This window comes from Aplysia californica, unplaced genomic scaffold (genome assembly GCF_000002075.1).
Source record: "Aplysia californica isolate F4 #8 unplaced genomic scaffold, AplCal3.0 scaffold00459, whole genome shotgun sequence".
In the NCBI taxonomy this organism is placed as follows: domain Eukaryota; kingdom Metazoa; phylum Mollusca; class Gastropoda; order Aplysiida; family Aplysiidae; genus Aplysia; species Aplysia californica.
Window position 1 is genome coordinate 616,010 of NW_004797729.1, and position 11,006 is coordinate 627,015.

Consider the following 11,006-nt stretch of genomic DNA (forward strand, 5'->3'; position numbering starts at 1 on the left):
ACTTTTGTTTAAGTCATTTGTTATCTACAAGGGAGGGGGGGTAGAGCCAAAGGAAGACAATTTAGATAGTTTAGAAGGTAGGCTGTTTTGATCCAGTATTTTAGGCCCAATTTTTGTTTTTGGGGAAGGGAGGGGGATAAATCGAGTAAAACCTAGACTTTAAGAAATCTTATAAGAGTGAAAATTGCACACTGCACCTGTTTACAGGAAACGCAAGAAGTAATCTATCTAGAGTGTTAATAATAGAACAAGGCTACTTTGACCTGAGACTTTCTGAATCAAAGTGACAGTTGAATAATAATGATAATATACAAGTTCCCGAAAGTCTATGGTTATGGTCACGAATGATCAAACACTCTTCCAAAAGGTACGAAGATCGGTCTGGTTATTTTTGTTAAGGTGATTGACTTTGACCTTTTTCACCTGAACACTGAAAGGTTAAGCCAAACTACTTGACCTGTTTGTGATTTTAATCTGCACTTTCTTCTATGTGTACTCTGTATCTAAGAAAACTTTGAAGAAACAATTAGTATTTCTCTCTTCTACATCTGGACCAGGTAAAAAGAAAATAATATAGGACTCACAAAACCTGCCGACCTTGGTGTTGTAGCAGTTAGGAGCTTCGCTCTCACGCGCTAGAGACCCAGATTCGATTCCCGAGTCGAGGGAAATGTTTATCAAATATCTCGATCCCTCTCAACCCGGTTCATCCCTGTCCAGCAGGGTGGGAAGACCGCCCGCTAACTGATCTAAATTGTGTCCATGGGGGCGTACACGCTCGTACATTTTTTTTAAAGTTTAGAATTAATTGTAACTATTACCTTGCTGAAAGTCTTCTCCAGCATTATTGCATTGGGAACGAGCTGGTGGTGAAGTCTTGGCTTGTCTATGGACTCGGGCAGGGATATACCCAGCCACAGGACGTCAATGATATTCTGGAGATAAATATGTGGCGAATTAGAAATCAAAATATTTCGATTGTTGCTATTTTGCGGTGGAGGAAGAGCTGATGAGATATCCTACTTTGATTTGTTTATTCATTTGTTCATTTATTCATCTATTCATTTATTTATTTATTCAAATTATGTGGGTTAGGGTGGTGTGGTCTGACCTTTTCAGTTTATCGAATGGAAAAAAGTACAATGTTTATAGTTGTACTGTGATCAGCTTTTTATGCCCATGGAACAATTTTTAAGTAAAAAGAAAAACACTCAAGAGCAGCAAGAAGTTCTAAAAAAAAAACAACAGACAAAAATGAGAGCCACAAATGAATAACACAAGGATCCCCACTCCCCCCCTCTCCTAAAAGAAATCATACCAGTGATGACACGTGCCTTTCATAGAGTCTATTTGTACAATCAAACAACACTCACAATACCGAAAACAGCCCTGGTGTTATCAATATGGTGTTACTATTATAGAAGCTGATGAGTTACAACAACTGTAAGAGCAACAACAACAACAAAAACAACAACCAATAAAAACAGTAGAAACAACAATAGCAGCAGCAGTCAACACAAGAATAGCGTCAGCAGAAACAATAACAACAGGAACAATAACAACGACAACAGAAACGACAACAGCAACCCAACATAAAAGAACACCCTCCCCTACGCCCCCCCCCCCCTTCTTGTACAGCTGTACAGGAACAATTACAACCTCTATCCCGGACTCACTCACCAAAGCAGTAGCAGTCGTGATCTTGCTCCCTCCGGCACCCCCAGAGACCATCTTGACCCTCTGCTCGTTGTTGTCCCACACTATGGCCGGACACATGGAGGACATGGGACGTTTGCCTGGCTGGATGAAGTTGGCAGGAGAGGCGGGAAGACCAAAGTAGTTGACAGTTCCTGGGGTGGAGAAATCGTCCATCTCGTTGTTGAACACGATACCAGTCCTCGAGCCGCGGACCTTGCTTCCGAAACTGGGTTTGTATTTTGAGAGAAGAGAAGCATATTGATATAATAATGGTTTATTTATTCCCGGGCAAAAAAAGCAAGTCAGATAAAAGGCAGACTTTCGAAGATGGGTTTGTATTTTGATAGAAGAGAAGCATATCGATACAATAACGGCTGCATGTGCCTGCAGAAAAGCAAGTTAGACAAAGGGCAGTCTTTCGAAACTGTGCTTGTATTTTGAGTGATGGTACAATAACGGCCAATTAGTGCTTGGAAATAAGCAAGGAAGATAGACAGGCGAACAGAAAGCAGAATTTTGACAATTATATTCTGAATAAAGAGAAGAACATTGGCACAATAACGCCAATTTAGCGTTTGGAAAAAAAGGCAGACTTCAGCAACTTGGCTTGGATTTCAAATAAAGAGACGAATACAGATAAAATAACAGCTATTTAGTGCTTAGAACAAGTAGTCAAAAAAGGTAGAAGACAGTAACAACAATTATGGTAAAAACTGCCGGACCTACTTGTAGCATCTTCGTACCACCCACGAGTGAGTATAAACAGGACAATAAAATATGTCTCACGAGGCGCTGAAATTATGTGCTTGTCAATTTTTGGGCACGGTATCACCAAAAAGCTTATTCGTTTGCTTTAATTTTGTGTTAAAAAAGGGGACCCATCTACCTTAAATAAAAATCGAGATGTTTGCGATTGTAGGGAGGTAGGTTGGGGGGGGGGGTAGAGGAAAAATTAGCGAGAAAATTGCTGCCAAAGTTTGGAGACTTCAATAGCTTGAGAGTCCTTGAAAACTTAAAATGTATGTTTTGTGCTTTTAATCAACGTTGTTTTCAAAGTAAAATTTATATGAGGATGTGTCTATATATGGATATAAAAAATAGAGAGCTGAAAAGAAACCCATTAAATATTCGATTTTTGCTCATTGCCGAACTGGCGGGAAAGTGCTTTTTTTCTTCGATTTCATAATATGACGAGTGCCTGGTTTCACCTCAGATGCCTCACATATAACACCATTTACTGTCCCAAGATGCTTTCACCGCCACACTGATACGGACAACTGACCTGTGGTTTTTCTAGAAAACTGGAGATCTTACCTTAAGTGCGGGATTGAAGTAAGCCATGAAGGATAAAAGGCCTTTGGTTTTGGGAGAATTCCCCCGGACGTGCTCGAAAGACAGATAACCAAGTACTTTACTTATTTGTTTGGTTGGTTTAGTTGTTTGTTTGCTTTAGCAAAAGAAGCACATCTACACAATAATGGCCAGTTAGTAGTGGAATAACGCAACACAGACAGACAAAATCGACAGAGGGAACGAAAAACAAAGTAGGACCTCCAGCCACCCGCATGATCAAATAAAACTGATATTGCCCAACACGGCCACCCATTGACGAAGAAAACTGTGGTTGTCTTGAACACCTGATCGTCTTAGACAGTGTTACCAAATCACTTACATGCAAACAATGAAGTTGGAAGTGGACGATTGTACAAGTGAATGTCTTCGACAGGTGACTCAACGTTAGAGCTGGCTCAAGTGATAATCAGCTGATATTATTATATAAACTACCAAACTAAAGTGACACAAAAGCAGACAAACAGAGCGCTCATACGACCTTGTGCAGTTGCGAACGCTGTAAAAACTCTACTAAAATACTAAAGACAAACAGAGATGTGACCACTCACTACGTGTTAATTGTACTTGTGACGGACACTGCGTTCCCTTCACCGTCTATGACGGAGATGTGGGTAGTACCGCTGTCATTGGCCACGGAGAAGGGTGGGTCATAGAAGGCGGTGTCATGCGTCTTCTCGTCACTGATACGCTGCCTGATCTCCTCACAGACTGCCAGTGATGTCATGTTAACAGCGTTCTGAGACCCAGACATGAAGAACATAAGTATGAGTAAAATGGTATACGTTTATACCCAACGATTTAGGCAAATGAACAAACCAACAATAGGTCAAACAACCGACTGACCGATCAACCGACCGGCCGGCCGATAGATCAATCAATCAATCAATCAATCAATAAAACAATCAATCAATCGGATATCTGTTTCAACTGAAATATCGTGCTTACTTCTGAATTGTCATGAAAAAGGTCATCCCCAAGTCCCGATCTCTTGCCGAATGCAAACTTGAAGGCCTCCACAATACGATGATATGTAAGTATTTCCCCCTCAGTCGTGGCAATATTGCTGGAATCCATGTTATATCCTGAGAGTTTAGAAAAAAAGAACATCTCAAATAAAAGAAGGGGAAGGTAGTTAGAATAATTAATCGTTAAAGCTGGAAAAAATGAGTTTCCATATATTGATACAGACAAAGAGACCATTTGAAAAGACCCATAAAACCAACAAATCAATTAACGAATGAACAGACAAACGGATCAATTCTGACTCTTTGATGCTGAAAGGAGAAAAAAAACTAGACCCTTTAAGGCTGACTGCTAGTGGTGGACAGTTCCGTTGGGTGGTTGTTGTTTTTTTCGATAACATCAAAACTGTCAACTTGCTTTCGTATCAAAAGTAATAAAACTAAGAACTCACCGGATAAAATTCCAAGAATATAGCCGAGGACCAGTCCACTACCTGGCGGGGGAGTTGAGTAGACTTGATACCCCCCAGGTAGACTCATGTTGGTAGGGGCCGATGGCGTTAGGCTGTAGTTGGCCAGGTCTTCTTCTGTGATTATGCCCCCTGAATGTGCACGAAATACAGTCATCAAAAGTTGTATTTTTTCGCCAATGGGGGTCGGGGGAGGGGGGGGGGATTATAATGAAAATAACAAAGTAATTTAACATTTCTTTCAAATACAAACCGCGACATCATTTCAGTCCCTATTCCTACTTTGAAAGTAATTAAATCAGTACCTGGTATTGTGACAATCAATCAAACCATCAGTCACAGAAAATTAAACTCTTAACTCATTAAGACGAACGTTCTGGTTATTCAACAATGCTAGAAGACCTGCTGTTTTCGGATACTTCGGTAATCAAGCTGATTTTTTTTATTTTTAAAATGTGGATACTTTTTATGCTACCTAAAAATATAGACAATAAGATGCATACTATCAAACATGTGAAATAGTGTTTCTTTTATGTATGGTAGTTCTAAATGCGCCACAACATAGCCTGAAGTCTGCTGAATGCTAAAGCTGCGTCGTTTAGTTAAGCATAGTAAGAGTTTTGTTCCACTTGCAATAGGGTGATAAAACTACCTAAGATTAGGTGTGTTAAAAGATAGTAACAAACACAAAAAAGAAGGAGATGAGATAAGGTCGGTAGACGTTTGATAAGAAAGAAGGTGCAGTCCACACCAAGGCACTTACTAACCACCCACGCTGCGTCGTTAAAGTTAAGACGGTGTAATGTACCATTAAAACTAATAGTATGTTCAAGGTCCTACATGGGATGAAGAATATTATTGTAACTAGTTCGATGTCCTATTGGCGTGGTTGAGCAACTAGCACGTAGTTTTTGTGCTGACCATACGTCTTACTTGTGTTGTGTATGAATGGCATCTTTTCTTCGAACTTGCAAGGTTTTTGTTTTGAACACTTTATTCGCAAACTGTCAGCTGAGGTTTCGGTCTTATAAAGAGCAGCCCCCAATACCCCCTCCCAATATAAAAACAAAACAAAAATAAGGAATCAAAAAAATAAAAAAGACGATCCAAAACTCAACTGTATGTGTGTTTGTGTGTGTGTGTGTGCGTGTGTGTGTGTGTGTGTGTATGTGTGTGTGTGTGTGTGTGTGTGTGTGTGTATGAGGGGGGAGGGGTAGGGATTGTCTTTAGAACGAAGTGATCTAGGCCGTGGTATGTATCCGACAGGGTGTTTTAAACACTCTTACAATATATCAATTAAACCTCATGTAATAAGCTAATACGACTACGGATTACCTTCATCAGTTATGTCACTGACTATATCAGCCGCCAGAGATCCGTTATAGAAGGAGAAAGGGTCATCAGCGATGGTACGGAATGTCCGGGCGAGTTCTGGCAATTTGATCAAACTACCAGCCGCTTTTGGACTCTGGTCAGAGTTGAAGTAAGGCCTGGTATAAACATTTTAAACTCGAGAGTTAGTGGTAAGTCTCCCTGATGCTAAAAATGATAATATATATGTAATAATATATATATATATATATATATATATATATATATATATATATATATATATATATATATATATATATATATATATATATATATATAATTTTAAAACATTATGTATATTTTAATGTAGGTGTTTTTACACCCCAATCGAAGTAGTTCATTTAGGGGGTGGGCTTCCAACCCTGCCTTGGCCAAGTCAGGTTTAGAGGAATGCATCCCAGCAGGAAAATCGATATATTAGATAAAACTTGTCTCTTCATTCGGGATTCGAACTCGGGTCTCCTGTGTGTGACAGCAAAGCGCCTAACAGTAACACCGCAGACGCCGGAAGGATATAAAACGATAGCAAAAACACTGCACAGAAGAAAAAGAAAACGTATACAACACCATAACCCCCATTAACCAACTCGGAGAAGGTTTTTTGTTGTGGTTTTAATTTTGAAATTTACCAAACTTACAACACAAAAAGGTCACATAAGACTTATATTATACTTATATTTGTACCGAAGATTACCAATACAATAAGGAGTAACATCCAAAAAGAAGGAGGAGAAATAAGGACAGTCTGTTCTAAAAATGTAATAAATGAACAAATAAACTAATTTTCAAAAACAACCTCAACAAAAAACAAACAAAATAAGCACTAAATTATGAAAATGCCCCAAAAGCCCACATACACAAAAACCTGCACCAGCAGCAGCACCACCACCAACAACAACTACAATATCATTTTTTAAAAAATAGAACAGATAACAAACACAGGTTCTACGACTGAAATTATTACGCAAACTTAGTCTTGTCCGTAATTCTAGCGAGCGCTTTGTGCGTTGCTTCGGTCAGCGGAACGCCTTCCTCACAAAGTTTGATTGATGGCATGACCAGACTCTTCCAGGGAACGGTGCCAAATCGTTGGTGAACTTCATAAAGGCCGAGCACCTCGCCTGGAACACCGACAGCCATTCCACCTGGGTGAAGGAGAAGAGTTATGGTTCTTATTGATGTAAGTGTAATAATATGGAGCTTTTATTACTATTATTATTTGTAGTAGTATTATTATTATTGTTGTTGTTGTTAGTAGTAGTAGTAGTAGTAGTAGTAGTGGTAGTAGCAGCAGCAGCAGCAGCAGCAGCAGCAGCAGCAGCAGCAGCAGCAGCAGCAGCAGCAGCAGCAGCAGTAGTAGTAGTAGTAGTAGTAGTAGTAGTAGTAGTAGTAGTAGTAGTAGTAGTACCATTGGTATTATTACTAGCATTATTTGTATTATTAGTCTTAATATTAGTGTTACTATTACAATTTTTTTTTACTTCTTTACTTTTTTCTTTGGGGTGGGGGGGGTTAACTTCTGTATATTGATTAACCAAACTTAAACAGTTTCTAACTCTGTGTTCTTTATCTGAAACTTAAAAACGCCAGCATCATTATTACTACTGTGACATAGGCAAATTAATTTGTGGTTCTTATTATTTATGCATGATGGTTTAAATAAATTTTCCGCTATTAAATCGCCTTTGGTTGGCTGCTGTTTCGATCGGTCAACAGACAGACAGACAGACAGACATACAGATAGACAGTCTGACAGACAAACAGACAGACAGACAGACATATCTATAAATGGGTAGATAGAAGAACGAGTCAATGCTACTAACCTAGGCGCGACTTGGACTGATTCTCCTCACTTTGGAACATGTCCTGTGTAGCGGCACCTGGGGCTGTCTCACGGCTGTCCACGTTGTGGAAAGTATTACTGGACCTGTAGAAAAAGCAATCTGTGAGGCAGCGCGGTGGAATCAGGCTCTCGTCAAAATAATCAAAATGAAGAAAGTTGCATTTTTCTGCAGGTTTGTGAATTTTTATCAAATTTTTTATTTATGGTTCAACACCGTTCATGCCAATTACAGAACTCATTTCTGTGTGGAATTTTCTGAAAAACGTTGATTAAAGGTACAAAAAATGTACATTTTCAGTTGCCACAGACTCTTAAGCTGAGGAAATAACTAATCTTTGGCAGCCATTTTCTCACTAATTTTACCTCTGAAAACAGATGACCCCCTCCTCCTTCATTCGCAAATATCTCGACTTGTATTCAAGATAAATGGATATTTTTCCCATACAAATAAAGACATGTGAACAAGCTTTAAGATGATACCAATAACTCTCCATGCCCAAAAATTTACGAGAGCCTGATTCCACCACGCTGCTTCTCATATGTCATCCATTATAGTCTCTTTATATAGGAAAAACAAACAAACAAACAAACGAATAGATAACCAAACAATCCTCAAAACAAGTCTTGAATATAACAGAAACAACTGTTTACTTGCTTTAACTAATAGTAATTTCCCAACGGGCAGAAAAAAAGTCGGTTTGACTTTTGACGAGCGGCTTATGTCACCAGGATGCCACTATGTTCTGGCAGTTGGTTAAAAACCTTACATTTTAACCGGGGTTGGGAATGACGGATGGAGAGGGGGGTACGTGCGTGTGGTTTGGGGGAGGGGGAGAGGCAGCGAATGCATGGTCTTTTGCGTCTTGATTGAAAACCTTACAGCAGTATGCAAGATACAGCTTGTTTGTTCCTCCCACCCACCCCCCTTTTTTTGCTAAAATTTTAATAAAAAAATAAACAGCATATTGCTCTAGTACTACTTCCCTCCCTTAAGAACCTGACTTCTACGATATGCTCCAAAGAAGAAAAAAACTTGGTCAATGCGTTTGAAATCAAGGAAAGCGTAAGGGTGTGTTTTGGGTTACTATTCACAGGTGTACCAGGTGTATTTTTATGGTTGGGAATTATTTCTTTAACTTTGCAGATAATGGGGGGGGGGGGGCTATGGTCCCAGTCATTCAATATTGTAGTATGTCAAAATTTCGGACAAAAGTGAAAATCGAGAATCTTGTAGAGAGTAATGAAGCGGACCGATCTGCCCTAGACTCATTCCCTTTTCTTAAAAAGCCACGGGTTTAGATGAACAATTAAACGTTTTGTAGATTCTATACCCATAATGTTCTGTACTAACAGCAATAGTTTGGTGGGGGTTTATTAAATTGTTCTTTAAAAGCTTGTATTTTGACATACGACAATAACGAATGAAGGCAAAGGTAACAATGTCCTGGACCTACTTGTGGTATATTGTGTAGAAAGAGCCTCCTCCAATCCCCGCGCTGTGAGCATTGAGGAGTCCAGTACAGAACAGGGCGGCTACTGTGGCATCCATGGCGTTACCTCGTAGTCGAGCCAACACGTCACTGGAGAAAGAGTGGAGGGTTCGGGGAGGGGGGGGGCGTGGGTATGGGTTGGTATATGGGTGTAGGTGTAGGGGTGGTGGTGGGTGGGAGTGGGTTGAGGTTGGGGTGGAGTTAGGAGTGGAAGTGGATGGGATTGTGTTGAGGAGTGTTTCAATGAAGGTAAGAGCGGACGGTGTTGAGAATGGTGGGTACAGTTTTATGAGTGTTCATTTATCTTTATTTTTATTTTAAACACGTCGATTAGTGTCTTCTCCTCTCTTTGTCAGAGTAGTCATGCAGTCTTGTTATATAATATCGTATAAATCATATTGTTAGAAGTCACAGAATGGTCACACTGATTTGAAATATTTCAAATTAGATAACCTAATTATTGTGCCTATCATACAGACAAATCAATGTATTGTTAATCAGTCTTGACCACAGGGAACTCAACAACATAAAAAAATAAACCCAACAAATTTCTGATAAACCAGGAAATTAGCTTGCTACATCTGTTGCTATTTGCAAGTGAGTATCTGCCTCTCTTTTACACACACACACACACACACACACACACACACACACACACACACACACACATACTTACACATAAGCACACAAACAATCCCATATAAAAACGCTCAAAACAGTATGCACACATGAGAACAATTATCACACTTTAGCGTTATTCATAAGAATAAAACAGTATTCTATAAAATCACTAACATTAGGCACTATTGAAAATTTGGTTTTAAGATCAGTTACTTACTTGCCAACCTCGGAGCAGACTTCTGAGTCCGCGACCACGGCAGCGTATTGATATGTGCCAGTCGATGACTTGTACTTCTCCCAGTTGGCAACCGGTCCGATGACGTCATCATCGCTGTCTTTGAGACCAACTCCAAGCCCAATGGCCAGCCCGATACTGATGATGATGGCGCCGGTGATAATGGCAATGACAATGGGTCTTATCGAGGTGCTGAGAGAAACAATAGAATTAGAATACAGTGTCCTAGTTAAAGTTATTATGACTTTTCTGACTTAGACAACACAAAGAAGTCGTATAAAGAATGTTCTAGAATAAGTTCGTATAAGTGCCGAAAATTAGAGGTGTTACTACAGAGTAAAATGAGAAGACGCATTGGACGGGAAATTTTTAGTCTTAGAGTTAGAAAGAGTTTTACGGCACTTGCAACACAAATTGGTCGTAGACCTTGTAATTGCCGAAGATTGGAGGTTCTACTATAGAGCATCATACGAAGAGAAGAAGTAAGAGATATAAGGATGATAGAATGTTTTAATAGGTCATTTAAGTGTTGAAGATAAGAAGTGTTACCACTGCGTAACATACAATATAAAGAGGAGGAGATGATAGAAAAGAAGAAGCAAACCACACCACAATACCTGCCTACTACCCAGAATAAAAAGTAAGACAGACGGAAACAAAACCGGAAAACAAAAGAAGTAAGATCTACGAGCGCACCCTCCAAGAACCTGCCAAACTAAAGGGGAATTAAAGTCTTTGGGGATTGAGGGAAGAAGCGAGTTTTCGATTTTCGGGGCCTTTCATTATGAATCAAAACTGATAATATTGTAGACATTTTTTATTAGAAGGGATGGAGAAAAGAAGATGATCATCATCATCGTTCTGATCTGAATCAATATCACAAACCAACCATCATCGTTATCCCTCCCCCACCCCCAATCTCTCCTCTCTCTCTCTCTCACTCTTTCTCTCTCTCTCTCTCTC

The 11,006-nt window shown here is 39.6% G+C and overlaps 1 protein-coding gene across 3 annotated transcripts in view; it reads right to left on the bottom strand.

Moving 5' to 3' along the window:
• The window catches only part of LOC101847677 (glutathione hydrolase 1 proenzyme), a 28,333-nt gene that overhangs the window by 764 nt on the left and 16,563 nt on the right, over positions 1-11,006 (bottom strand). For all 3 annotated transcript variants that reach the window (XM_005105228.1, XM_013086363.1, XM_005105229.2), the window contains exons 3-12: positions 10,026-10,235; positions 9,152-9,277; positions 7,678-7,781; positions 6,819-6,999; positions 5,819-5,973; positions 4,466-4,615; positions 3,997-4,133; positions 3,600-3,787; positions 1,681-1,924; positions 822-935 (exon numbers count right to left, since the gene is read on the bottom strand). In XM_005105228.1, coding sequence (XP_005105285.1) covers positions 822-935; positions 1,681-1,924; positions 3,600-3,787; positions 3,997-4,133; positions 4,466-4,615; positions 5,819-5,973; positions 6,819-6,999; positions 7,678-7,781; positions 9,152-9,277; positions 10,026-10,235 — 1,609 coding nt within the window. The remainder of the gene's footprint in view (positions 1-821; positions 936-1,680; positions 1,925-3,599; positions 3,788-3,996; positions 4,134-4,465; positions 4,616-5,818; positions 5,974-6,818; positions 7,000-7,677; positions 7,782-9,151; positions 9,278-10,025; positions 10,236-11,006) is intronic.